This window comes from Pleurodeles waltl, chromosome 1_2 (genome assembly GCF_031143425.1).
Source record: "Pleurodeles waltl isolate 20211129_DDA chromosome 1_2, aPleWal1.hap1.20221129, whole genome shotgun sequence".
Classification (NCBI taxonomy): domain Eukaryota; kingdom Metazoa; phylum Chordata; class Amphibia; order Caudata; family Salamandridae; genus Pleurodeles; species Pleurodeles waltl.
The window spans coordinates 659,973,353-659,999,472 of NC_090437.1; the positions used below are offsets into that span (position 1 = coordinate 659,973,353).

The 26,120-nt window shown below is 47.5% G+C and overlaps 1 protein-coding gene across 1 annotated transcript in view; it reads left to right on the top strand.

The window, feature by feature from the left end:
• SMARCA5 (SNF2 related chromatin remodeling ATPase 5) overlaps nucleotides 1-26,120 on the top strand; it is a 413,986-nt gene that overhangs the window by 155,206 nt on the left and 232,660 nt on the right. Inside the window, exons 15-16 of the mRNA XM_069242595.1 lie at nucleotides 3,987-4,135; nucleotides 6,559-6,678. Coding sequence (XP_069098696.1) covers nucleotides 3,987-4,135; nucleotides 6,559-6,678 — 269 coding nt within the window. The remainder of the gene's footprint in view (nucleotides 1-3,986; nucleotides 4,136-6,558; nucleotides 6,679-26,120) is intronic.

The window sequence follows — 26,120 nt, forward strand, 5'->3', positions numbered from 1 at the left end:
CAACAGGCATGAGCCTTTGAGGCTCCCCACCAGGTATTACAATTCATGCAGGGGGAGGTGAGAAGCACCTCCACCCAGTGCAGGCTTTGTTCCTGGCCACAGAGTGACAAAGGCACTCACCCCATGTGGACCAGAAACTCGTCTGGCTGTGGCAGACTGGCAGAAACTGGTCAGCCTAGCACTAGAGGTAGGACTGGTGTTCAGGGGGCATCTCTAAGATTCCCTCTGTGTGTATTTTTCAATAAATCCCATACTGGCATCCATGTGGATTTATTGTGCGGAGACGTTTGATACCAAGCTTCACGGATTTCTGTGTAGCCATTATGGAACTGTGGAGTTCGTGTTTGACAAACTCCCAGACAATATACTCTTTATGGCTACCCTGCACTTAAAATGTCTAAGGTTTGGCTTAGACACTGTAGGGGCATTAGTGGTCATGCAACTATGCTCTCACCTGTGGGATAGTGCACCCTGTCTTAGGGCTGTAAGGCCTGCTAGAGGGGTGACTTACCTATGCCACAGGCAGTGGGTTGAGGGCATGGTACCCTGAGGGGAGTGCCATGTCAACTTAGTCATTTAGTCATTTTCTCCCCACCAGCGCACACAAGCTGTGAGGCAGTGTGCATTTCCTGAGTGAGTGCTCCCCAGGGTGGCATAATACCTGCTGCAGCCCTTAGAGACCTTCCTTGGCCACAGGACCCTTGGTACCAGAGGTACCATTTACAAGGGACTTATCTGTGTGCCAGGGCTGTGTCAATTGGGGAAACAAAGGTACACTTTAGGGAAATAACAGTGGTGCTGGGGCCTGGTTAGCAGGGTCCCAGCACACTTTCAATCATAACTGGCATCAAGAAAAAGCCAAAAAGTTAGGGGTAACCATGCCAAGGGAGACATTGCCCTACAGTACGTATTGGCTAAAAAGCAGCCTATGGAAAGGCTTTGAGCCATATGTACGAAAGCTTTTTCCCATAGACACAGAATGGGTACAATCCTTTGGTACATCTGGCCCTTTGTGCTTATTCTACCAGGGCTAAACTTGCTACCACTGCGCTAGCATGCAGAGTCCCTATCCTAGACATTTGCTAGGTGTCTACGTGGGTGTCCCTCCATTGATTAAGTTCATGAAGCACTATTATCTGGACAGTCCAGTCCACTGAGTGGGGCACTCTGCCTGCTCAGTTCTACAGAACGTTCTGGTTTGGTTCCATTCACAAACTCACCACCAATTTGGTATTGCTTTGTTAACCCAACTGAGTGTGTGCTGGGATCCCTGTAGCCAGCCCCTAGCACCTGTGTTCTTTCCCTATTCAAAAGGTGAGGAAACTGCGACCAGAAGTCTGTCAGAAGAACAACTTAACTATGGTTAATTTCTTTCTGGTAGAGATTCTAGCTGCAGATTCCTCACCAACTCTCCCTGTTCTATGATTGAGCTCTTCTCTAAAGATCCCAAGTCTAGGCATCTGCACACTAGTCACCTCAATTTGCTTTTGTGGCTGTCTGGGCTTGGCCACTCTCAAAAGCAACTGATTCGGTGCATGTTATTGGTGGCTATATAGGACTGCACTTTCTTTCTGGAGGAAAGCGATCTCAGTGAGGAGCTGCATGGTACTACCTACAGGTGCCCAGAGATACTACTGCAAAATTTCCTGGTCCAGTCTGATGCCCAGGGAATATTTCACAGGTGAGGAATCTGCAGCTTGAGATTCTCTACCAGAAAGACCATTACCAAAGGTAAGTAACTTGTTGGACTTGTATTAAACTCTTCCCGCCTTGGGAGGATGATGGATTTCAAGAAATATTTGAGATTTGATTCACTTTTTGTCTTGGTCGACCTATGGCCTGCTGCATTTTTGGATCTGCTTCCCAGATGGGGTGGGCGAGGGCTCTCTAGTGGGGTCTGAGATATCAGTAGCTCCAGCATCAAGGGAGCTTTTCTTCTCAGATAGACATTCCAGTAGTGAACATGAAGTAGTTGATAAACCGCTGCAGTCTGGAGGTGGATTCTGTGTCCACAAGTGGTCACAAATGTCTGCTCACTGAGCTGTAGCACCCATGTGGGAGACATTACGGCTCTGGGAATTTGCAGGTCAGAGCAGCGTCTGCATATAAATGTCCTGAAGCTGCAGGTGGCCTGCCCTACCAGGAGGTCTTTGTTTCATTGAGCTCCATTCAAATTCCATCAGACACGACAGCCATCAAAGACCTCAGCAAGCAAGGTCATGTGGTTTCTTGGGTCCATTGCTTAGTAGTCACCAGGGGACGTGGATGGAGCGATTGCGGGATTTTTCCCTGTAGCAGTTTATTTGGTGCTTCCCTCAAAGGTAAAGTGGACTCTCAAAGCTGCCTCTTGTTGTAGGACCAGTGGTGGGAAACTGCAGCCCAGTTTCACAGCTGATCTTCTTTAGATTGGGATATTCATCTGTACATCTATTTGCTGTGACCCTAAATCGAGAGTCTTTAGTTTTGTGCCATACACGTACGTTTGAATGGTTCTTAGGGGGATGCCTTCAAGTTCAGCTGGTCTGTCTCCTGTATGCATTCTCACTGATGCTGCTTCGGTCAAGTCATGTGAGAAGATCTGGCAGAGCTGATTCCTCCCTCTTCCCCTGAATGAACAAAGAGGATCTAGTATGATGAGCTGTTGGCACTCCGTGTTTAGCTGGCTTTTCTCCCATTCACAGTGGACCTGGTTTCGCAGTTGTATAAGGACTTCCACCCCAAGCAATGTGTATTCACACTTGTAGATTAAACCATGAAAGCTGGTGTTTTCAGATGAATATCTTGGCTGTCAGAAACCCAGGATAGCTGGAATACATTTATAATGATGAGTTTGAATACTTGGATCCTTTAAAATCTTTCCTTTCTGATGTCCTGCATTTCATGCTGTCCCTTGCACTGCTGGTACAGGCAAAGCTACAGTGAAGGTAGCCTTGTCTGCTTTCATGGGTCTGTCTGATCAGCAATTGTCTAAGTCTCCTTTTGTGGCACGTTTTCTGAAACCTTGCCTTTTCTACTCTATAGTGCAATAGTGTTACCTGAATCTTCGGTTTACTTTCTTCGTGGCAGATCCAATTCCTCACATTTATCGTTTGTATGCTGTATAGTTATCTGTAAAACTGTATGTCTGGGCAAATGTAATGGTCAGTTCAATTGAAAATGTGTTGTCTGCAATGGCAGTGCTCTACCACACCATGCATAGGCCCCTGTACGCCACTCTGCTCCCTCTGCACCTCTGTGTCCTCCACGCCATTAACCTTTAGCCATGCTGGTGTACAGTGTGGTTAAAACCCATTGGCAAAGCCCATAGCTCTCGCATAGGCTAGACCTATTGGCTTTGCCAGTGCTTGTTAGACTGGTTTGACAGCGCAGCTGTTGCCAGACAATTATGTAAGAACCACCAGGAGAGGAGATTTGGCTCGACCCACATGTTGGTGGGCAGAAGTATGTCTTCATTGGGCAGAGGTTGTGTGCTTCCACAAAGTGCTTGCCCTCCACACAGCTGTGATCATTTTGTTTATCCATCTGCCTTAGCTTGAACGTTAAGGGACACACGTGCCATTTTAATTCTGTTAAAGTGTCTTAGTTAACTAGATAATTATGGTTTGTCTTTGGGTGCAGCCCAGATAGGAGACGGTGTTTGTATGCTTAACCTATTGGCATTGTAAATGCTTGTTCTTACATTGAAGCCAATATGGGAGTAACCAAGGGAACCAGAAACTCTGAAGGGATATCCAGTTATCCCTTTTTGTTAATACAGTACAGTTGTCAGAGTAACTTGTAAGGGGCATGCAGAAGTTACAGTGCTATAGGATCAGTAGTGTGAGCCTCTCACCTTTAATGGCCTGTATTAAACCAAAAGTTAAATTTGCTTCATTTTGTTATGCCTCGATACTGGGTGCATATCTTAAGTTTACTGTTGTAAAGTGCTTCCATATCTCACATAAATATGGTGTATAAATGAACGCTTTTGTCTATCCTAATTACAGGAAGATTAGTGGATCAGAACCTGAATAAATTGGGCAAGGATGAAATGCTTCAAATGATTAGACACGGTGCAACACATGTATTTGCCTCAAAGGACAGTGAAATCACAGACGAAGACATCAATGCCATCCTAGAAAGGGGAGCAAAGAAGGTAAAACTCATCATTGATTTGTTAATGAAAAGCCTGCTTCCCTAGTGGCCTGTTCGAAAATTCTTTTGAGCTCGGAATTTAATTTTTGTGGTCTCAACAAAGATGTCTGACACAAGACGTACTTTATCTAGTTTGATTTAGGTCTACCCACTGCATTTAATTGGCTGGCTTTTTAGTCCATTCTATCATCTTGCTACTTTTCAGTGGCTTTGTCTTTTTTGATTTCTCCCCTGGGGTGGTGGTGTGCGTTTGACTTTTGCGTGTGCATTTGTTTTTTAGACCAGTGTATCCTTCCAGAGTTAATGATGGCAGTCTTCCAGGAATACCAGAGACCTGTTCCGTAGTGCTAATATGGCTACTACAGACCTTTTCTGAAATGTCACTGGTGCTGACATTTTCTGATTAGTCTGACTGAGATCCTTCCTAAAATTTGCAATACACTGCTCCCTGACTTAACTCCAAAGATAATCAATAGGCCTAGCTTCGTTGTCATCCTGTTTGGCTAATTGATGGACATCTTACAATTTGCCAGCTGTTATGCACTCAATGATCCAAATGTTGGGCATGTGCTTGGTTTTAAATTCATTGTTCTGGTGTGTTTGTCTGTTTTACAGATTGAGTGGCTGCTTTACTGAAATAAAGCGGTGCCTTTTAAATAGGTGTGTTGGTTTTCAAAAGTGTGCTCTAATTGTTTTGAGATCCACACCTTGGAAGAGCCTATTGAGTGGTTCTCTTCAGTGATGTTTCCCATGCTTAAGGTGTTGCATTATGACTAACTTACTGTCTGAATAAAGGTCTATTTAAATGAATGTCTACATATCCATCAACCATGTAGTTATGGCTGAATCACAGTGTATAACTAGAGCGCTGTAACAAATTTGGCCCTATTGGGTTAACACATGAAATGCTCATCAAATTATAAGTTCATGTATTTGGCCCCTGTAATTTTGCATACAGTTCATAAGGGAATGTTATAGGATGACAATGGCTTTCTTTTTCATTTGTGAATTAATGGTGCTCCAGAACAGCAGAAATCATTGAATCCATACCAAACTTCAAATAGGTCAGTTATTTTAGTTTGTTTGCTGTACACTTAAGTGTTTTTCTTGTCTGGGGTTGTGAGCCAGTTTACAAATAGAAAAATCAGATTGGACGAGAAACTGATAATTTTGGCTTAGCTCACCATTTCCTGGTTTTCAGATGTCTCTGGGTGACGCACCTTGTGGTGACTTGTGAGTCTGTCCAGAACTCGGAGCCTAGAAGACCTAGTTTAAGGATTTACCCTGGCCCCATATTGTCTTTCATCATAGCCCACTGGGAATGACCGCAGACTTTGGACAGGTTGAGAACTGGCCAGGAGTCTTCAGCACTGTGCATGGCCAAAATTCACTCCAAGTACCCAGCGAAGTCCTGGGTTTCAATTCAGATCACTTCCTAATAGTCACATTAATAACTTTTATTGAAGGGGTTTCATTGGTGTACTTTAGAAATGACACTCATACCTCCACCATTGGTCTCCTTTACGACTTCACCTAATCTGCGGACTGTTGAATTACTCAGATCTACATGAGAGGGGTGTTGAAATGGGGCTCACGGCGTAGTCTTAGACGCTGTCAAACTTTAAAGTCCACTTCGATTAGTTTATATAGGTTGGGCTTTGGTAGATTTTGCTGCCACTGTTAGAGGTGAGAGGAAAAATTTGATCTGAAAACAGTTTGCATCACCCCTCTCTCCTGGGATATTAATTCTCAGGGAACAAATTGTATTTTTTTTTTTTTTTTTTTTTTATTATTTTGGTATGCCAGTCGATCACCAATGAGAGAATGTTTATTTATTAGTTAATTAAAACCAGAAAAGTTTTCCTTGAACATAAAATTAACAGAACAGTAATGGTGCTCTGATTCACCAATGAATGCTCCCAAAGTTTCACACTCCTAGACCAGTGGTTCCCAACCTTTTTGACTTCTGTGGACCCCCACTATCTTTACTGGAACCCGGGGACCCCCACTGAATCATTGTTGGAATCTGGGGACCGCCCTACTAAGTCATTACTGAAAGCTGGGGACCTAATCTGTTAATATTTAATTTTCTAAGCAGTCGCGGACCCCCTGGGGAGGCTATGTGGACCCCCAGGGGTCCCCGGACGACAGGTTGAGAACCACTGTCTTAGACAATATAATCAAATCTACTCCATTATGAAATGGCACTCTGATTTTGTTTCTAGTTTCTTCACAGTAATTATGATGAAGTGTCTTTTTTTTGTCTGTTCCAAATCTTGAAAGAACCTGAATTTAAAAAGGTGTGATCCTTTCGGGTATGTGGGCAATCTACCTTGTGGCAGCTGTTTTGAAATGGAGAGGAAAGTTGGCTGTTGCCCTCTATAATGATATTATGTCTATTTCACCTCAAGCTTTTTGTTTCAGACTGCTGAAATGAATGAGAAGCTCTCAAACTTGGGAGAAAGTTCCTTAAGGAATTTCACAGTCGATACAGATAACAGTGTCTACAACTTTGAAGGTGAAGACTACAGAGGAAAACAAAAGGTAAGCATATTTTCCTCATGCATGTGGCTTTTGTAAGCCAGGTGCTAATAGCTAAATCATATTTAAGCAAAACATTAAGTCCATTGTGTAGAAAATAAAATGCCTCCCACATACTGTAGCATTCCTATTTATCTGATAGTCATCTAGCCACAGACTCCTTACCTTGGAAGATTCCCCAGGTGTCAGACTGGATCCAGAAACTTTTTGTGAGCAGTACCCATACACACCGGTTGTGTTTGTCTCCACGTGGCGTCTGTGCCAGAAGTGACTTGTGGTGCCTATATGGTGCCACCCCACCGGCTTTTGTTCTTTTTTTTTTTTTTTTTTTTTTGTCCCGAGTCAACGTGGATCTGGAGAGCTACCCCAGTCACTTTGACTGGCCTTTTTTCGAAGACTTTTAAAAAAATGTTGTTTCCTGGTGTGTAGGAGGTCCACCAGAATGGCAGGTTTTAAAAAATGCGACACCTGTCACCACCAGATGTTGGTTAAGGATCTGCACTTGGTTTGTCTCTGGTCTCTAGAGCTTGACTACAATGTCAAGACGTGAGGATTGCTGTGCCATGCATCCCAAGGTGCTGAGGGTTGAGTCCATCAAGCTCCTCACTGCCTGACGTTGAAAGACGCTGAAGATCTGTCGCAAGGAATGTCCAGAGAAAGTTCCCCAAAGACGTACCTGGCAGTCATCATCCTATTTCAAGTCCTACAAGAAAATTGATTCGAAGAGGTCTTGGACTTCACTGTCCAAGTCTTCAGATGAGTCGGAGGTGATGTTGGTACCAGAGGTCTAGGTCTGTGGTGGAGCCTGCACTTGGCTGTCTCCACGCCTTCCTGTGTTTCTGGGAGCCATAGAGACTCCCACCCAAATGTGAGAATTTTGAGGTCGTGTAACACCTTTTCAGGTGGCTTGACCCCTCTAGTGTGCCCTTGTGCTCCATGGGTCTGGGAGGGGCCCCTGCTGTTCTTTCTCTAGTGGGTTCTGTAAGAAAGTGTGATATTTGATGCTAACCTGACTGAGTGTGTGTGCTGGGATCCTGCTAGCCAGGCCCCAGCACCTGTGTTCTTTCCCTAAACTGTACCATTGCTTGCATAATTAGTACACCCCTGGCACACAGCTAAGTCCCCTGTAAAAGGTACCAGTGGTACCAAAGGCCCTGTGACCAGGGAGGGTCCCTAAGGGTGTGTTGATGGGTAGGCAAAGTCTGCATGGCATCCCTCTCAGGATTTATTGAACTAGCCTCTCATACTACTAACCAATAGGATTCCTCCAAGAAATGGAATATACGCCTCGCCCACTAAATAGTGGCATGCATAATAGTCTGTCTATCCACACCCCGGTGAGATGATACTACAGGGGCAGACTCGGCCAAGAGTTCTTGGAAATGCCAAATAAAATGCCAACTGGACAGCAGCAGGAATCATATTAAAGAAAATTTCTTGGGGTATACCAGTCGGTATTTTTAATACAGGTTAGCAAAGGTATAGATACAATCAAACTACCTTCTGTTTCATGTGGGTTTTGAATGTTCCCAGGAAACCCTAGTTCCAAACCAACATATTTCGACTGTCTCTAGGAGCCTAATCAGTTTTAGGGTACTTTATCAGGGCCAATAACAGCTTTCCCTGCTCATTACATCAGTGTCTCATACATGCGAGGCCAATTGCTCTCACCTGCTTCAAAGATGATTTGAAGTACCTGGAAATAAATTGAAACAAAAAGACAAGGAGACATTAGTCCCTCAGAGGCTGGTGAATTTATGAACCTCTTGAGCTAACCAGAACTCCCTATGAAAACATTTCTTTAATTGGTACACAGCGTGCTTCTCAGCCAACTTAGTGTTTTCCTCTTTATAAATGGGTCGTTCTTCTATTGGCTTCCCTCTGCTCTTCCCAAACAATGTATTTTCTTACAGTGATACCACTTGACCTCTTGTAAACACTTCATAATCAATACACCCTCTTCAAACCTGATCTCAATTACACTAACTTTACCCTGGGAACCTCAAAGCTGGATCCACTTCTGGAACTATATTGTTACCCATAGGATTACTGCTCTTCTATTGTGTAAACATACCCTTTCTTCAAAAGTCTAAGGGTGCTGTATTTTCCAAATATCAGTATGGTTAGGATACATGCAGAATAATTTCTATAGGTATCAAGGTTGTATGTCTGGCCTACCCCCTTATCCTATTCTGAAAACATTCCCTAAGAGTATGAGTACACTTTTATCAAGTAATACCGGGTCATGCCCACAACAAATTCCTAAGAATCATTTGTCTGTTATAAAGCCTTGTTAATTTGCAATCAGTCGTGCCATATCTGCCAAGGTGATCTGACTGTGCCGCTACACCCCCCCCCCCCCCCCCCCCCCCCCCCAATTCATACACATACTGATTTGTCCTGCTGTAATGCCTGTGGGGAAGGGGAACATGCATCATTCCGTGTCCTAGGTGCCAACTTCACACATCCCGCGTGCGTGAGTCACATTCAACACTCTTACCCTATCCATTGTTTATTCATACATTATACATGTCTGGCGGAGTGCGGTCCTGTAGTCACACACGGGGTGATAAAACAACTTATCAGAATATGATCACATGGTTGAAATTCTCTTTTTGCAAGACTCATTATAGACATAATATTATGGTTTGTCACAATCTAATAAGATCCATGATCGCCAACATTATCGTTGTAAGGAAAGGGGTTGTTTTCATGCCCATTGGTATCATAGGCATAGTGTTAAATGCTACAACATTGTTACGTATCAACTTCAAATGCCAGTTGGATCATAAAAAAAGGTAGAATTCTCAATGTCTATCGGTATCGTCGTGTGTAGCATCAGACCACTAATTCTATCCGGTGCATACGTGCCGCACAACTGTATCGGTTACTGATACCATTGTGAATTAATTCATCCTTGTGGTAGCTGCCCACTGTACCCTGTTTAAGGAATTCTATAGGAAGCAAGCCCGCCCCCCCCCTCCCACCCCTGGATCTCCGAAGCAAATAATTTCTTAGAATTGGCGAGATGCCTTCTCCCACCGACACTCGTTGCACTCAAACACATGGGTGAGCATGTATTAGAGGCCCCAAGGCACCCCATCACAAAGAAAAATCATCTTACTTTGTCAAGGTTCTCGCACTGCCATCTGACCTGCATAGTCTGTCACAGACCACCGGAGACATCTGTGCAGTTGCGGTGCTTCGTGAGTTGTCCCTTTGGCCGGCTTCTGATGTCACTGATGTGCGCCTTCCTAAGGTACTCATGGGAAATGAAGTCCACTTCGTACGTCTACACCAACGTCGGAACAGTGGATTGATTACTTCAACCCCCGTCTCTCCAAGGGCTCATGTTACAACCTTTCAACCAGGTTTTTAAATACTTGCAATTATGTAGGCAGATGGTCAAATTTACCTCCTTAACATATGAGCCATCTGTTACACGGGTGCCAATGCATAGCGATCTTTTGTTCATGTACTCTTCATGGAAGTTAATCCATGCAGTATTAGCTAGAGGATCGTTGCTTGTCTATTTACTTAATTCCGCTCATGATCCTATCAGCTTCCTTAGGAAATATGTCAACTTAATTTCTAGCTGACGAATATTCAGGACACAGTTGGTCAAAATTGGTCCTCTGACAATCTTTTTTGTCTGTATGTTAAAAGTAATTCAGCATTCCCCCTTTATTGATAAGCAATCCAAAAGCGGTTTCAAGGGGATTCTTATTTCTGTGCAAGTTGTGTCCAGGAAATATCATCGTTTAACCCCTGTGTGAGGCTGGATGATCTATAAATCAACGTTGTTCCAACCTGAAAAGTTGTCGCTCCGATTCCCCTTGTGACTTCTCGATTTATGAATTGAAATCCTTCTCAGAGTGAGGAAAGTCAACAAAGTGGCGCATCAATTTCGGGACTGTTTTTTTGCACCTGAAAGTGCTTCAGTGCTCATTTATCCTCACCTTTGCTTTTCTCATGGCCATGCCCACGTATTTCAGGCCACAGGGGCAGATCAATACATAAATACAGTTTGTAGAGTTACAAGTAGGGTGATTTCTCATGATCCATGGGGTTCTCGGTCCTAAATCTAATTGTTTAGTCTGACTCGTGAGGGGGCAGATATTACATCTGCCACATGCAAAGTGGCCCACCACTGGTGGAAGACTCGACAAAGCCTCTATCATGAGTCTGCATGTCTTTTTTTTGGTCTGGTATGTACCAAATGTTTCTTGAGGACTTCCCTTTCTTAAAAGCAAATAATGGCCTTTCAAATTCCAGGGACCTCAAATTCAAAATTCTCCAATGCTTTAGGATGTATTCATTTAATTGGTTGGAATAAATAAAAAAAAGTGGTGACCCGTGCAAGTCGGGACATACAGGGTTTTGTGAATGTTTCTAACAACTGTTTTTTCTAGCATTATTTCAAGCCTGCTTCTTTGCTTTCATGATCAAAGGGATCGGGTACCATTTTGTTTCTAATTTCTCAGAGAAGTTTAGCATGTTTGTCGTAATCTGTTTTATTGGTACAATTCCTATGTAACCTTAGGAATTGGCCCACAGGTAGATTATCCCTCGGCGGCATAGGATGAAAACTGTCACACCTAAGTAAATTGTTGCAATCTGTGGGTTTGTAATAGACCTCAATGGAGTGTCCAGTTGGGGCAGGAGTCACTACCCACTCTTCTGTAGATGAAGATGCGGAAGAAGACCGGCTGTGGAGCCCAGGAGTTGCAGAGGAGTCTTTAGAGTGGTGCATATGGTGTCCTATGTTCGTCTGGTCGCTGGTGGTCAGGGGCTACTCAGAGCCTGAAGATCCCTTGGAGCAGGAGACCAGCCTTGGTTGCTGTAAGGGTTTCTGTGAACAGGGGTACTGTCCTGCAAGGAGAGGTAAGTGTTCTGTCTCCCAAGTTGGACAGGGTGGGCAGAGGGGACTAAGGGGACCACTCCAAACCACTACCTGTGATACAGGATCCACGCAGTTCCAGAGGAGGGCAGATCAACGCAGCCGAATGTCGTTGCTATAGGTGCCAACAGATGCAGGGGAGTGACTCCTTCACGCCAAAGGATATTCCTTCTTGCTTTCTAGTGCAGCTGGAGTCTTGCCGACCTCCGAGGATGCACAGCCAGGGAAATGTTGCTGTTGCTGGAAGGAGTCAGGGAAACAAAGTTGCAAGGTGAGGTTGTCTCAAGAGTTGCAGTCTTATCGGTTCCTGAAGCATCCAGTTGTGGTTCCAGTGGCCAGGAGCAGAAGTAAACTATACACAGGAGTCCTGGTGGAGTCTTGCATGTTGACCCACCTGCAATGTAGTCCCTAAATAGCCCTGAAAAAGGGGGCTTGGTCACCTTGCATGGTGTCCACCTATGAGGAGGGTTCTCGATCACCTGCCTGGCCTTGTCTCTCAGATGCTCCTAGGGGCCGCTGCCCATCTTGGTTTTAAGATGGCATAGTCGAGTGGCCACCTGGAAGAGCTCTGGGCACTACCCCTGGGGTGGTGATGGACAGGGGAGTGGCCATTCCCCATTACTTTGTCTAGTTTTGTGCCAGAGCAAGGACCGGTGGTTCCTGAGCTGGTGCTAACGAGTTTATAGAAGTCCTTCAAAGCAACGAGTTTAATGTGCCCTTCAAAGCAAACCGGTGGCTTGGGGAGGCTACCCCTCCCACACCTTGTAACACCTATTTCCAAGGGAGAGGGTGTTGCCTCTCCTCTCCCCCAGGAAATCCTTTGTACTGTCTTCCCCTACCTGAGCTGGTCAAGCAGCAGATGACAGAAACCTGTTTGAAGGGCTGCAGCAGCGCGGGCTGCCGGGAAAACCCTGTAAGACTGGTAGGAGCAATACAGGTGGCTCCTCTAAGGAGCCCCCAGGTTGCATGGAATCATGCAACCAATACTGGCAATAGTATTGGGGTATGATTCCGACATGTTTGATACCAAACATGCCCAGGTTCAAAGTTAACATTATGTATCTGGACACAGGTAGTGATCTATGTCCAATACACACATAAAATGGCTTCCCTGCACTTACAAAGTCCAGTACAATGGAACTGGAAGGGGTGCCCTCACGCACAGGGACCTGCACCCTGACCTTTGAGCTGAAAGGGCCTGCCCTGTGGTGACTTAGTGACCTGTGGTGAAAGGGTGCATGCACTTTTTCATGCAGGCTGCAATGGAGGGCCTGTAGACACTTTTCGTATGGGCTCCCATGGGTGGCATAATACATGCTGCAGCACATGGAGGGGGGGGGGGGGAGAAAGACCCCTGGTGTCCAAATGCCCTTGGTACCTAAGTACCATATACTAGGGCCTTAAAAGGGGGCACCACTATGCCAATTGTGGAGTGCACAAAGGTCCAAAGTAACCAGCTTTGGAGGGAGAGCACAATCACTGGGGTCCTGGTTAGCAGCCAAAAAGTGGGGGTAAACATCCCAAAAAGAGGGTACTTTCCTACATCTACTTTAGCCTCTGGGGATCCACTGGACTCTTCACAATATACCCAATTTTCTTACAGTATATACAGAGCCAGCTTTCTGCAGGTTCACCCTCAGTCAGTCTGGCCCATGGAGTCCATTGACAGACCCTGAGTGGTGTTGGTTTAGCAACCTTAGCCTTCCCCTGCTCCAGCAATGGCGCCACCCCCATAGTTTCCAACTACAGAGCCGGGCGGGTGTTCTCAGACTCTGCACTGACAGGAGACAGTCAACCCTTATTCCTATGGCAGGCCTGGACTGGCTGAAGAGTGGAAAGGGCCTGCAGCCCCCTATGACGGTCAAACGGAAGAACCGGAGGACACTTGGTATGAGGATCTGGCGGATGCCAGTGGTCTAGACACCTCGACACACTGGCATAATCATCCTACTGTGGCTGCGAAGGATGGTGCCTCATTTGCTTTGGTGGTGCAGAGGGTGGCTGAGGTCTTGGACCTTGTGCTTCCCTCAGAGGTGGCAGTCAAGACAAACATCTTGACTGAGGTGCTTGGCTTGGGAGTTGCCCCAACAGAACTTTTACTCCTGTTTAATGAAGCCCTTATGAGGGCTTGGTCCAAGGTCTGCACAGGGGCTCCAGTGCATAGGATAATTGCCTGCTGCCATTGCTGTGCTAGACACATTTTCCTCACACAGCATCCCACCTCGGAGAACTTGGTGATCCAGGCCTCCACGTCTAAAACTAACCCCTGAGCATTCCCTACCACCCCACTGGATAGGGAATCCAAAAGGCTAGATACCCTTTGGGAAGACTGTCCTCTTCTGCCAATCTGGCACTGTGGTCAGTGAACCCAGCTTGCTTCTTGGGCTGATAATCCCATACGATCTGGAACTCGATTGCACAGGTGCTGCCAAAGTGGTGCCCAAAACGCATAGGCTTCAATGGAGAAGGGGGTGCCCCGGTTCCAGTCTGCCAGCAGGTAAGTACCCGTGTCTTCGAAGGGCACACCAGGGGGGTTTTGTAGGGCACCGGGGGGGGGACACAAGTCAGCACAAAGTACACCCTCAGCAGCGCAGGGGCAGCCGGGTGCAGTGTGCAAACACGCGTCAGGGTTTCAATAGGAGACCAAGGGGTCTCTTCAGCGATGCAGGCAAGGGGGGGGGGGCTCCTCGGGGTAGCCACCACCTGGGCAAGGGAGAGGGCCTCCTGGGGGTCACTCCTGCACTGGAGTTCGGATCCTTCAGGTCCTGGGGGCTGCGGGTGCAGAGTCTTTACCAGGTGTCGGGATCTGAGAAGCAGGCAGTCGCGGTCAGGGGGAGCCTCTGGATTCCCTCTGCAGGTGTCGCAGGGTTCGGGGGTGGCAACTCTGGCTACTCACGGTCTCGCAGTCGCCGGGGAGTCCTCCCTGAAGTGATTGTTCTCCACAAGTCGAGCCGGGGGCGTCGGGTGCAGTGTGTCAAGTCTCACGCTTCCGGCGGGAAACGCAAGTTGTTTCAAAGTTGCTGCTTTGTTTTAAAGTTGCAGTCTTTGGTGAACAGGGCCGCTGTCCTCTGGAGTTCTTGGTCCTTCTAGACTAGGGCAATCCTCTGAGGATTCAGAGGTCGCTGGTCCCTGGGGAAAGCGTCGCTGGAGCAGTGTCTTTAGAAGTGGGGAGACAGGCCGGTAGAGCTGAGGCCAAAGCAGTTGGTGTCTCCGTCTTTTCTGCAGGGTTTTTCAGCTTAGCAGTCCTCTTCTTCTTAGGTTGCAGGAATCTGAGTTCCTAGGTTCTGGGGAGCCCTTAAATACTAAATGTAAGGGTGTGTTTAGGTCTGGGGGGGGGTTAGTAGCCAATGGCTACTAGCCCTGAGGGTGGGTTACACCCTCTTTGTGCCTCCTCCCTGAGGGGAGGGGGGCACATCCCTAATCCTATTGGGGGAATCCTCCATCTGCAAGATGGAGGATTTCTAAAAGTTAGTCACCTCAGCTCAGGACACCTTAGGGGTTGTCCTGACTGGCCAGTGACTCCTCCTTGTTTTTCTCATTATCTCCTCCGGACTTGCGGCCAAAAGTGGGGCCGTGGCCGGAGGGGGCGGGTAACTCCATTAGCTGGAGTGCCCTGTGGTGCTGTAACAAAGGGGGTGAACATTTGAGGCTCACCGCCAGGTGTTACAGTTCCTGCAGGGGGAGGTGTGAAGCACCTCCACCCAGTACAGGCTTTACTAGCCACAGAGTGACAAAGGCACTCTCTCACCATGTGGCCAGCAACATGTCTGGTGTGTGGCAGGCTGCTAGAACTAGTCAGCCTACACGGATAGTCGGTTAAGGTTTCAGGGGGGGCACCTCTAAGGTGCCCTCCTAGGTGTATGTTTCAATAAAATGTACACTGGCATCCGTGTGCATTTATTGTGCTGAGAAGTTTGATACCAAACTTTACAGTTTTCAGTGTAGCCATTATGGTGCTGTGGAGTTCGTGCATGACAGACTCCCAGACCATATACTCTTATGGCTACCCTGCACTTACAAAGTCTGTTTTGCTTAGACCCTGTAGGGGCACAGTGCTCATGCACTGGTGCCCTCACCTATGGTATAGTGCACCCTGCCTTAGGCCTGTAAGGCCTGCTAGAGGGGTGACTTATCTATACTGCATAGGCAGTGTGAGGTTGGCATGGCAACCTGAGGGAAGTGCCATGTCGACTTACTCGTTTTGTCCTCACCAGCACACACAAGCTGGCAAGCAGTGTCTGTGCTGAGTGAGGGGTCTCCAGGGTGGCATAAGACATGCTGCATCCCTTAGAGACCTTCCCTGGCATCAGGGCCCTTGGTACCCGGGGTACCAGTTACAAGGGACTTACCTGGATGCCAGGGTGTGCCAATTGTGGAAACAAAAGTACAGGTTAGGGAAAACACTGGTGCTGGGGCCTGGTTAGCAGGCCTCAGCACACTTCCAAATCAAAATTTAGCATCAGCAAAGGCAAAAAGTCAGGGGTTAACCATGCCAAGGAGGCATTTCCATACAAATTGCTAATGGGAGAGATGTAGCCAAGTTCATAAGATGTGAGCTCAACATGATTGACTCGCTGTGCAGAGCAGTTTCCTAGTCAGTGGCCCTTGGGGGTCACACCTAGCTGACAACCACTAGCCTTTCCGGGAATGTCTAAGCTTAGCTCATGCCCTTTGTGAGAAGGCAGACTCGGTGCTAGAGCACTTTAAGTACAGTAGTGCTACGGCCATGTCCTTGGGTCTTTCTATGGCTCCTTTCCAACCCCAGTCCACATTATGCCCCTTTCGTGATCATGGAAGAGGCTTTTAACCAGATCTCTACACTACCAGCCATCACGGCCTGCAGCTTTTGAAATCCTTTTGTGGCAGGGAACGTGGTTCCCACAGACCATGTGTGACTGGCAGCCAGAGGTTGGGCAAATATACCCCCACAGCCTCCAACACTCTTTAATTTGTCCTCCGGAAAAATAATGGGCCTTGAGTGGGGGTAGGTTAAACCAGCACCTGCACCACTGGAGGTCAGTAACCCCATAGTATTAAGTTTTGTAACTTGTCCTAAGAAGCTACGCCCTCCCCTTTGTGGCCAAACACTCCACCCCAGCCTACCCACCTCCTCACCACTCACTTATGACAAGCTACCTTGCTTCATCAGGAAGTGTTAGTTCTCTTGACCAAGGGGGCTATAGAGTAGGTGCTGGCAACTGAAGTAGATTTTGGTTTCTGTTCCTGCTACTTTCTGGTATCCAAGGACGAAGATGTGCACCTTCTCAATCTCTTTCTGAAAAAGTAGAAATTGAAAAAGCTCATGCAAGTCCTGTCTGCCCTAGACCTAGGAGACTGGATGGTATCACTGGAACTATAGGGAGCTTAATTTCACATCCTTGTCCAGCCTGCTCACAGGCATTATCTGTGGTTCATTGTCAGTCAAGAGCAATTACGGTTTGCCGTGCTCCCCTTGGGTGTTCACGGAAGTGAAGGTGGCGTTTGTAGCTCATCTATGAAGGTCTGATATTGTAGCCTTTCCATATTTTGTCAATTGGCTGTTGCAGGCAGGCTCACCCAGTTATCTCCCACCTCCAGACTAAGGCGAACCTTCTGCCCTTGCTGGGGTTCACTATAAACGTGGCAAAGTTGCAATAGATTCACTTTCAGACGGTCCCTTTCAGTAGAGCTGTTCTGGACACAATGCAGTTTTGTGGTTATACTCCCCAGAGGCGAGTCCAGAACATTCAGGCTATACCAATGTTTCAACCTCGGTCTTGGATTTTGGTGAGAATGACTGAGAATGCTGAGCCTCATGGCCTCCTGCATCATACTGGTTAATAATGCCAGATGGCATATGCGGGCTCTGCAGTGTGACCTGAAGTTCCAATGGGTGCAGCATCAAGGGGATCTCTGACATGGTAAAGATATCGGAAGGAACTGTGCAAGGTCTGCAGTGGTGGCTTACGAACTGCGATTGGGGTCTGAGGCAGATCCCCCCCCCCCCCCCCCAAACCATATCTGACAGTGACAGATGCGTCACTCCTGGGATGGGGTGTCCACATGGGGGAGGCGGAGATCAGGAGTCTGGGCTCCACATCAGTCTTTTGGAGCTTAGGCCGAACAGACTGGCATGGAAAGCATTCCTTCCTTCTCTCATGGGAAATAAGTGCTGTTTATGGACAACACCACTGCCTTGTGCAGTTGCAACAATCAGGGCAGGGTGAAGTCATGAGCCCTTTGTCAGAAGGCTCTGTGCCTCTAGACATGGCTGGAACATTAGGGCGCTTTCCTACTGGTTCAACATCTGGCTGGCTCACTGCAAACCAGAGCAGGCAGACTCAGCCAACAGTAGCAGTTCGATCACAAATGGCATCTCCATCTGGAGGTGGCGCAAGGTCTCTTTTAGAAGTGAGGAGATCCTTGGTTAGATCTGTTCACCTCTGCAGAAAATACAGAATGTCAGCAGTTTTGCATGTTGGAGTTTGAGGCGATAATTGCTTGGAGACGCTTTGTCTCAAGTGGAGCTCAGGCCTCCAGAATGCCTTCCAGGCCATACCACTTATGCCCAGAGTTCTCACGAAGATCAAAGACCTGGCGAAAGTAATCCTTGTGGCTCCAGACTGGGCACAGAGTCTGGAATCTGGAGCTGATGAGCATGTCCATCAGTCCTCTGATCAGACTGCCCCTTTGGGCGCATCTTCTGTTGCAGCAGCAGGAGAGGGTTCTGCACTCTTAACATGTCCACTCCATCTTTTTCACGGTGATTGAGAGGTGACAGATGACCGCTTTTGACCTTAATCCTGAAGTTTATAATGTAATCTTGGCAGCCTGGTGTCCATCTACCAAATCGTTGTTGGAAAAAAAATGTGTGGCGTGGTGAACAGACATGTCTGACCCCTGTCTCTGAAATTCTGTTTATCCTTTCCCTGACTATAAGAAAGAAAGTACCCTCTTTCTTGTCATGGATGCCCCAATTTTCTGCCTGTTGTCAGTATGTTTGACTGTCCACTGGGTTCCTGCTAACCAGGACCCCAGTAGTTTTGCTCTCTCCTCTAAATTGTACCTTTTTCTTCCAACAATTGGCATACTGGTCCACCCCCCCACCCCCCACATGTAAGTCCCTAGTGTATGGTACCTAGGTACCCAGAGCATTGGGGCTCCAGGGGTCCTATGGTACTTACACCTTATACCAGGTCCAGGTATACCCTCTTAGTGAAGTGTAGGCAGTGTCTAGAAGCCAGGCTCTCTTGAGGTAGCTGTGGATGAGCAACCAAGGCTTATCTAGGAGATCTATAAAGTTCATGCAGTACCACTATAGTCACACAGCACTTACACACATGAAAGAAAACACTCAGTTGTACAAAAATAAAGGTACTTTGTTTGGAACAAGTCACCACAGATTATTATTACGGTAACCCACCCTTAGTTGGTAAGTAATTGTAAGGAAATGGCTCCCTGTTACAATTACCCCCCACTTTTTGCCTGATACTGATGCTGACTTGACTGAGAAGTGTGCTGGGACCCTGCTAACCAGGCCCCAGCACCAGTGTTCTTTCACCTAAAATGTACCATTGTCTCCACAATTGGCACGACCCTGGCACCCAGACAAGTCCCTTGTAACTGGTACCCCTGTTACCAAGGGCCCTGATGCCAGGGAAGGTCTCTAAGGGATGCAGCATGTCTTATGCCACCCTAGGGACCCCTCACTCAGCACAGACACACTGCTTGCCAGCTTGTGTGTGTGCTGGTGGGGAGAACATGTCTAAGTCGACATGGCACTCCCCGCAGGGTGCCATGCCAACCTCACACTGCCTGTGTGATAGGTAAGTCACCCCTCTAGCAGGACTTACAGCCCTAAGGCAGGGTGCACTATACCACAGGTGAGGGCATAGGTGCATGATCACTATACCCCTACAGTGTCTAAGCAAAACCTTAGACATTGTAAGTGCAGGGTAGCCATAAGAGTATATGGTCTGGGAGTCTGTCAAAAACGAACTCCACAGCTCCATAATGGCTGCACTGAATACTGGGAAGTTTGGTATCAAACTTCTCAGAATAATAAACTCACACTGATGCCAGTGTTGGATTTATTAAAAAGTGCACACAGAGGGCATCTTAGAGATGCCCGCTGTATTTTACCCAATTGTTCAGTGCAGGACTGACTGGTCTGTGCCAGCCTGCTGCTGAGAGACGAGTTTCTGACCCCATGTGGTGAGGGCCTTTGTGCTCTCTGAGGACAGAAACAAAAGCCTGCTCTGGGTGGAGGTGCTTCACACCTCTCTCTCTCCCCCCCCCCCCCCCCCCCCCCTCTGCAGGAACTGTAACACCTAGCAGTGAGCCTCAAAGGCTCAGGCTTCGTGTTACAATGCCCCAGGGCACTCCAGCTAGTGGAGATGCCCGCCCCCTGGACACAGCCCCCACTTTTGGCGGCAAGTCCAGGAGAGATAATGAGAAAAACAAGGAGTCACTGGCCAGTCAGGACGGCCCCTAAGGTGTCCTGAGGTGACTATGACTTTTAGAAATCCTCCATCTTGCAGATGGAGGATTCCCCAAATAGGGATAGGAATGTGCCCCCCTCCCCTCATGGAGGAGGCACAAAGAGGGTGTAGCCACCCTCAGGGCTAGTAGCCATTGGCTACTAACCCCCAGACCTAAACACACCCCTAAATCGAGTATTTAGGGGCTCCCAGAACACAGCAAGATAGATTCCTGCAACCTAAGACGAAGGACTGCTGTGCTGAAAAACCCTGCAGAGAAGACGGAGACACCAACTGCTTTGGCTCCAGCTCTACCGGCCTGTCTCCCCACTTCTAAAGACACTGCTCCAGCGACGCGTTCCACAGGGACCAGCGACCTCTGAAGCCTCAGAGGACTGCCCTGCATCTAGAAGGACCAAGAACTCCTGAGGACAGCGGCTCTGTTCCACAAAGACTGCAACTTTGCAACAAAGAAGCAACTTTGAAACCACACACGTTTCCCGCCGGAAGCGTTAGACTTTGCACTCTGCACCCGGCGCCCCCGGCTCGACTTGTGGAAAACAAACACCACAGGGAGGACTCCCCGGCGACTACGAGACCGTGAGTAGCCAGAGTTGACCCCCATGGGCCCCCACAGCGACGCCTGCAGAGTGAATCCCGAGGCTCCCCCTGACCGCGACTGCCTGCTTCAAAGACCCGACACCTGGTAAAGACTCTGCATCCGCAGCCCCCAGGACCTGAAGGATCCGAACTCCAGTGCAGGAGCGACCCCCAGGTGGCCCTCTCCCATGCCCAGGTGGTGGCTACCCCGAGGAGCGCCACCCCCCCCCCCCCCCCCTCCCCCCCCCCCCCCTTGCCTGCCTGCATCGCTGAAGAGACCCCTTGGTCGCCCATTGAAACCTATTGCGAGCCCAACGCCTGTTTGCACACTGCACCCGGCCGGCCCGTGCCGCTGAGGGTGTACTTTTTGTGTTGACTTGTGTCCCCCCCGGTGCCCTACAAAACCCCCCTGGTCTGCCCTCTGAAGACGCGGGTACTTACCTGCTGGCAGACTGGAACCGGGGCACCCCCTTCTCCATTGAAGCCTATGCGTTTTGGGCACCACTTTGACCTCTGCACCTGACCGGCCCTGAGCTGCTGGTGTGGTAACTTTGGGGTTGCTCTGAACCCCCAACGGTGGGCTACCTTGGACCCAAACTTGAACCCCGTAGGTGGTTTACTTACCTGCAAAAACTAAAACACTTACCTCCACCAGGAACTGTTGAAAATTGCACTAAGTGTCTAGTTTTAAAATGGCCAGATGTCATTTATGTGAAAACTGTATATACTATTTTGCTAATTCAAAGTTTTTAAGTGAAATACCTTTCATTTGAAGTATTACTTGTAAATCTTGAACCTGTGGTTCTTAAAATAAACTAAGAAAATATATGTTCGATGGCATATGTTGCTGCAGATACACATGTTTGGCACAGTCCGCTGCCTGGTGTTGGGCTCGGAGTATTACAAGTTGTTTTTCTTCGAAGAAGTCTTTTTGGTCACGGGACCGAAGGACTCCTCCCTCTTTGGCTCCATTGCGCATGGGCGTCGACTCCATCTTAGATTGTTTTTTTTCCGCTGTCGGGTTCGGACGTATTCCTTTTCGCTCCGTGTTTCGGTTCGGAAAGTTAGTCAGAATCTCGGAAGAAAGCGTCGGTATTATTCCGTTCGGTATCGGGATAGTTAGGTACATCGACACCGATCATCGGAATACTTTGGGGCAGTTTTGATCCCCCATCGGGGCCTGGTCGGCCCGACCGCGTGCGACATCGAAGCCGATGGAACGGACCCCGTTTCGTTTCTGCCCAAAATGTCACAGTAAGTATCCTTATACAGATCAGCACTTGGTCTGTAACTTGTGCTTGTCCCCCGAGCACAAGGAGGATACCTGTGAAGCCTGTCGAGCCTTCCGGTCCAGAAAAACACTCCGGGACCGAAGAGCCAGGCGTCACCAAATGGCGTCCACGTCGACAAAACAACGTTTCGACGACGAAGAGGAAACATTCTCGGTTCCGGAATCAGAATCCGGAGACTCCGACGTCGAACAACAGCAACAAACTGTGAGTAAGACGTCGAAATGTAAATCCATCGACAAACCAAAAGCCCAGGGGACGCCACTGCCAACAGGCCATGGCTCGACCCATAAATCAGGCGACCCGTCGAAGGGGCCGAAAAAGGGCACGCCCATAGCGAAGACACCCGACTCCGGTCGAGGGACCGCCATGGAGCAACCTCGGAGCCGAGAAAGCGGCTCCGAGAGACAAAAACAAGATACCGGCACCGAAAGACATCGGCACTGAGAATCCATGCCGAAAGGAACAAAAATTCTGTCGGTGCCGAAACCGAAAAAAGATTCTCTCTCGGCGCCGAAAAATACCACACCTTCATCCTACTCAGAGGAACAAGGACTAAGTGGCCAAATGCACAAATTTGGACAAGAGCTCCAAAGTGTAGAATCGGACTACACACAAAAGAGACTGTGCATCCAGCAAGATACAGGGAAGATATCAACCCTTCCCCCAATCATGAGGAAAAGAAAGATCGGACTTCCAAAGGATGACGCACAACCACAAGCCAAAGTGGTTAAAAAAGTCACGCCTCCGCCCTCTCCTCCACAGGCATCGCCGGCACAAACACCGCCACAAATGCACTCACCAGCGCAAACTACCATAAGTCATGACGATCAGGATCAAGACGCTTGGGACCTGTATGACACCCCAGTGCCGGACAATGATCCCGAGTCATACCCCACAAAGCCGTCACCGCCAGAGGACAGTACCTCATACTCGCAACTGGTGGCTAGGGCTGCAGACTTCCACAATGTCCAACTGCATTCCGATCCTATAGAGGATGATTTCTTATTTAACACCCTCTCGGCTACACAGCCAATATCAATGTCTCCCAATGCTACCAGGGATGTTACGGCACGCAAAACAAATTTTTGAGGAGCCCGTAAAATCAAGAGCCATCACCCCAAGGGTGGATAAGAAATACAAACCACCACCCACAGACCCAGTGTTTATTACTTCGCAGTTACCACCCGACTCTGTGGTAGTAGGGGCAGCTCGCAAAAGAGCAAATTCACATACATCTGGCGACGCCCCACCTCCGGACAAAGAAAGCCGAAAATTTGACGCCGCAGGGAAAAGAGTGGCGTCACAGGCAGCCAACCAGTGGCGCATCGCAAATTCACAAGCGCTGCTGGCCAGATATGACCGCGCACACTGGGACGAGATGCAACTTCTCGTAGACCATCTTCCCCAGGAATACCAAAAAAGGGCGCAGCAAATAGTGGAAGAGGGACAAACGATCTCAAACAATCAAATCCGCTCTTCACTAGACGCAGCCGATACTGCAGCAAGAACAGTCAACACTGCTGTCACCATAAGGAGACACGCTTGGCTACGCACTTCAGGCTTCAAACCTGAAATCCAGCAGGCTGTCCTTAATATGCCCTTCAACGAGAAACAACTGTTTGGCTCGGAAGTGGATACAGCCATTGAAAAACTTAAAAAGGACACAGACACGGCCAAAGCCATGGGCGCACTCTACTCCCCGCAGAGCAGAGGCTCTTTCAGAAAAACTCCATTTAGAGGGGGGTTTCGTGGCCAACCCACAGACACCACCAGCCAACAATCAAGAACCACACCGTATCAGGGTTCCTTCCAAAGGGGTGGTTTCAGGGGATATCGGGGGGGGTCAATTCCCAAGGAGTAGGGGAAGATTCCAGACTCCAAAAACACCTCCACCTAAACAGTGACTTTCGTCACGCAACCCCTTCACTCAACACCAGTGGGGGGAAGACTAAGCCAATTCTACCAATCTTGGCAACAGATTACAACAGACAATTGGGTATTAGCAATAATCCAACATGGCTATTGCATAGAATTCCACAACTTCCCACCAAACATCCCCCCCAAAACACGCAAAATGTCACAACAACATTTAGAACTTTTAGGACTAGAAGTTCAAGCACTACTGCAAAAGGATGCAATAGAATTAGTACCAGTACAACAAAAAAACACAGGAGTTTACTCCCTGTACTTTCTAATTCCAAAAAGAGACGAAACATTGAGACCAATATTAGATCTCAGGACACTAAATACCTACATCATATCGGACCATTTTCACATGGTCACACTACAAGACATCATTCCACTGCTCAAACAGCAAGATTACATGACCACATTAGACCTAAAGGATGCGTACTTTCATATACCAATACACCCTTCTCACAGAAAGTACCTACGGTTCGTATTCAAAGGAATACATTACCAATTCAAGGTGTTGCCATTCGGAATAACAACTGCACCAAGAGTGTTCACAAAATGTCTAGCAGTAGTAGCAGCACACATCAGGAGACAACAGATACATGTGTTCCCTTACCTAGACGACTGGCTAATCAAAACCAACACAGTAAAAAAATGCGCAAACGACACCACCTTTGTCATACAAACCCTTCACAAACTGGGGTTTTCCATCAACTACACAAAATCACACCTAGAACCGTGTCAAACACAACAATATCTAGGAGCAACCATCAACACATCAAAAGGAATTGCCACTCCAAGTCCACAAAGAGTGCAAGCATTCCACAAGCTAATAAGTGCTATGTTTCCAAACCAAAAGATACAAGCAAAATTTGTGCTAAAACTTCTAGGCATGATGTCATCATGCATAGCCATTGTCCCAAACGCAAGACTACACATGCGACCCTTACAACAGTGTCTAGCATCGCAATGGTCACAGGCACAGGGTCAACTTCAAAATCTGGTGTTGGTAGACCGCCAAACATACCTCTCGCTTCTATGGTGGAACAGCAAAAATTTAAACAAAGGGCGGACATTTCAGGACCCAGTGCCTCAATACGTTATAACAGATGCTTCCATGACAGGGTGGGGAGCACACCTCAATCACCACAGCATTCAAGGACAATGGGATATACACGAAACAAAACTTCATATCAATTACCTAGAACTGTTGGCAGTATTTCTAGCGTTAAAAGCCTTCCAACCCATAATAACACACAAATACATTCTTGTCAAAACAGACAACATGACAACAATGTATTATCTAAACAAACAAGGAGGAACACTCAACACAATTGTGCCTCCTAACACAAAAAATTTGGCAGTGGGCGATTCACAACAACATTCGCCTAATAGCACAATTTATTCCAGGAATACAAAACCAACTAGCAGACAACCTTTCGCGAGACCACCAACAAGTCCACGAATGGGAAATTCACCCCCAAGTTCTGAACAAGTACTTTCAAATTTGGGGAACACCCCAGATAGATTTGTTCGCAACAAGAGAAAACTCAAAATGCCAAAACTTCGCATCCAGGTACCCACACCGCGAATCACAAGGCAATGCTCTATGGATGAATTGGTCAGGGATATTTGCGTACGCTTTTCCCCCTCTCCCTCTCCTTCCATATCTAGTAAACAAGTTGAGTCAAAACCAACTCAAACTCATACTGATAGCACCCACATGGGCAAGACAACCTTGGTATACAACTCTACTAGACCTTTCACTAGTACCGCATGTCAAACTACCCAACTGGCCAGATCTGTTAACACAACACAAACAACAGATCAGACATCCAAACCCAGCATCATTGAATCTGGCAATTTGGCTCCTGAAATCCTAGAATTTGGACACTTGGACCTCACACAAGAATGCATGGAGGTCATAAAACAAGCTAGAAAACCTTCCACTAGACACTGCTATGCATCTAAGTGGAAAAGATTTGTTTACTACTGCCATGCCAATCAAATACAACCAGTACATGCCTCTACTAAAGACATAGTAGGATACTTACTACATTTGCAAAAAGCGAATCTCGCTTTTTCATCTATAAAAATACACCTCGCAGCTATATCTGCTTACCTACAAACTACTCATTCATCGTCTCTATTTAGAATACCAGTTATTAAAGCATTCATGGAAGGGCTAAAAAGAATTATACCACCAAGAACACCACCAGTTCCTTCATGGAACCTTAACATCGTCTTAACAAGACTCATGGGTCCCCCTTTCAAACCCAT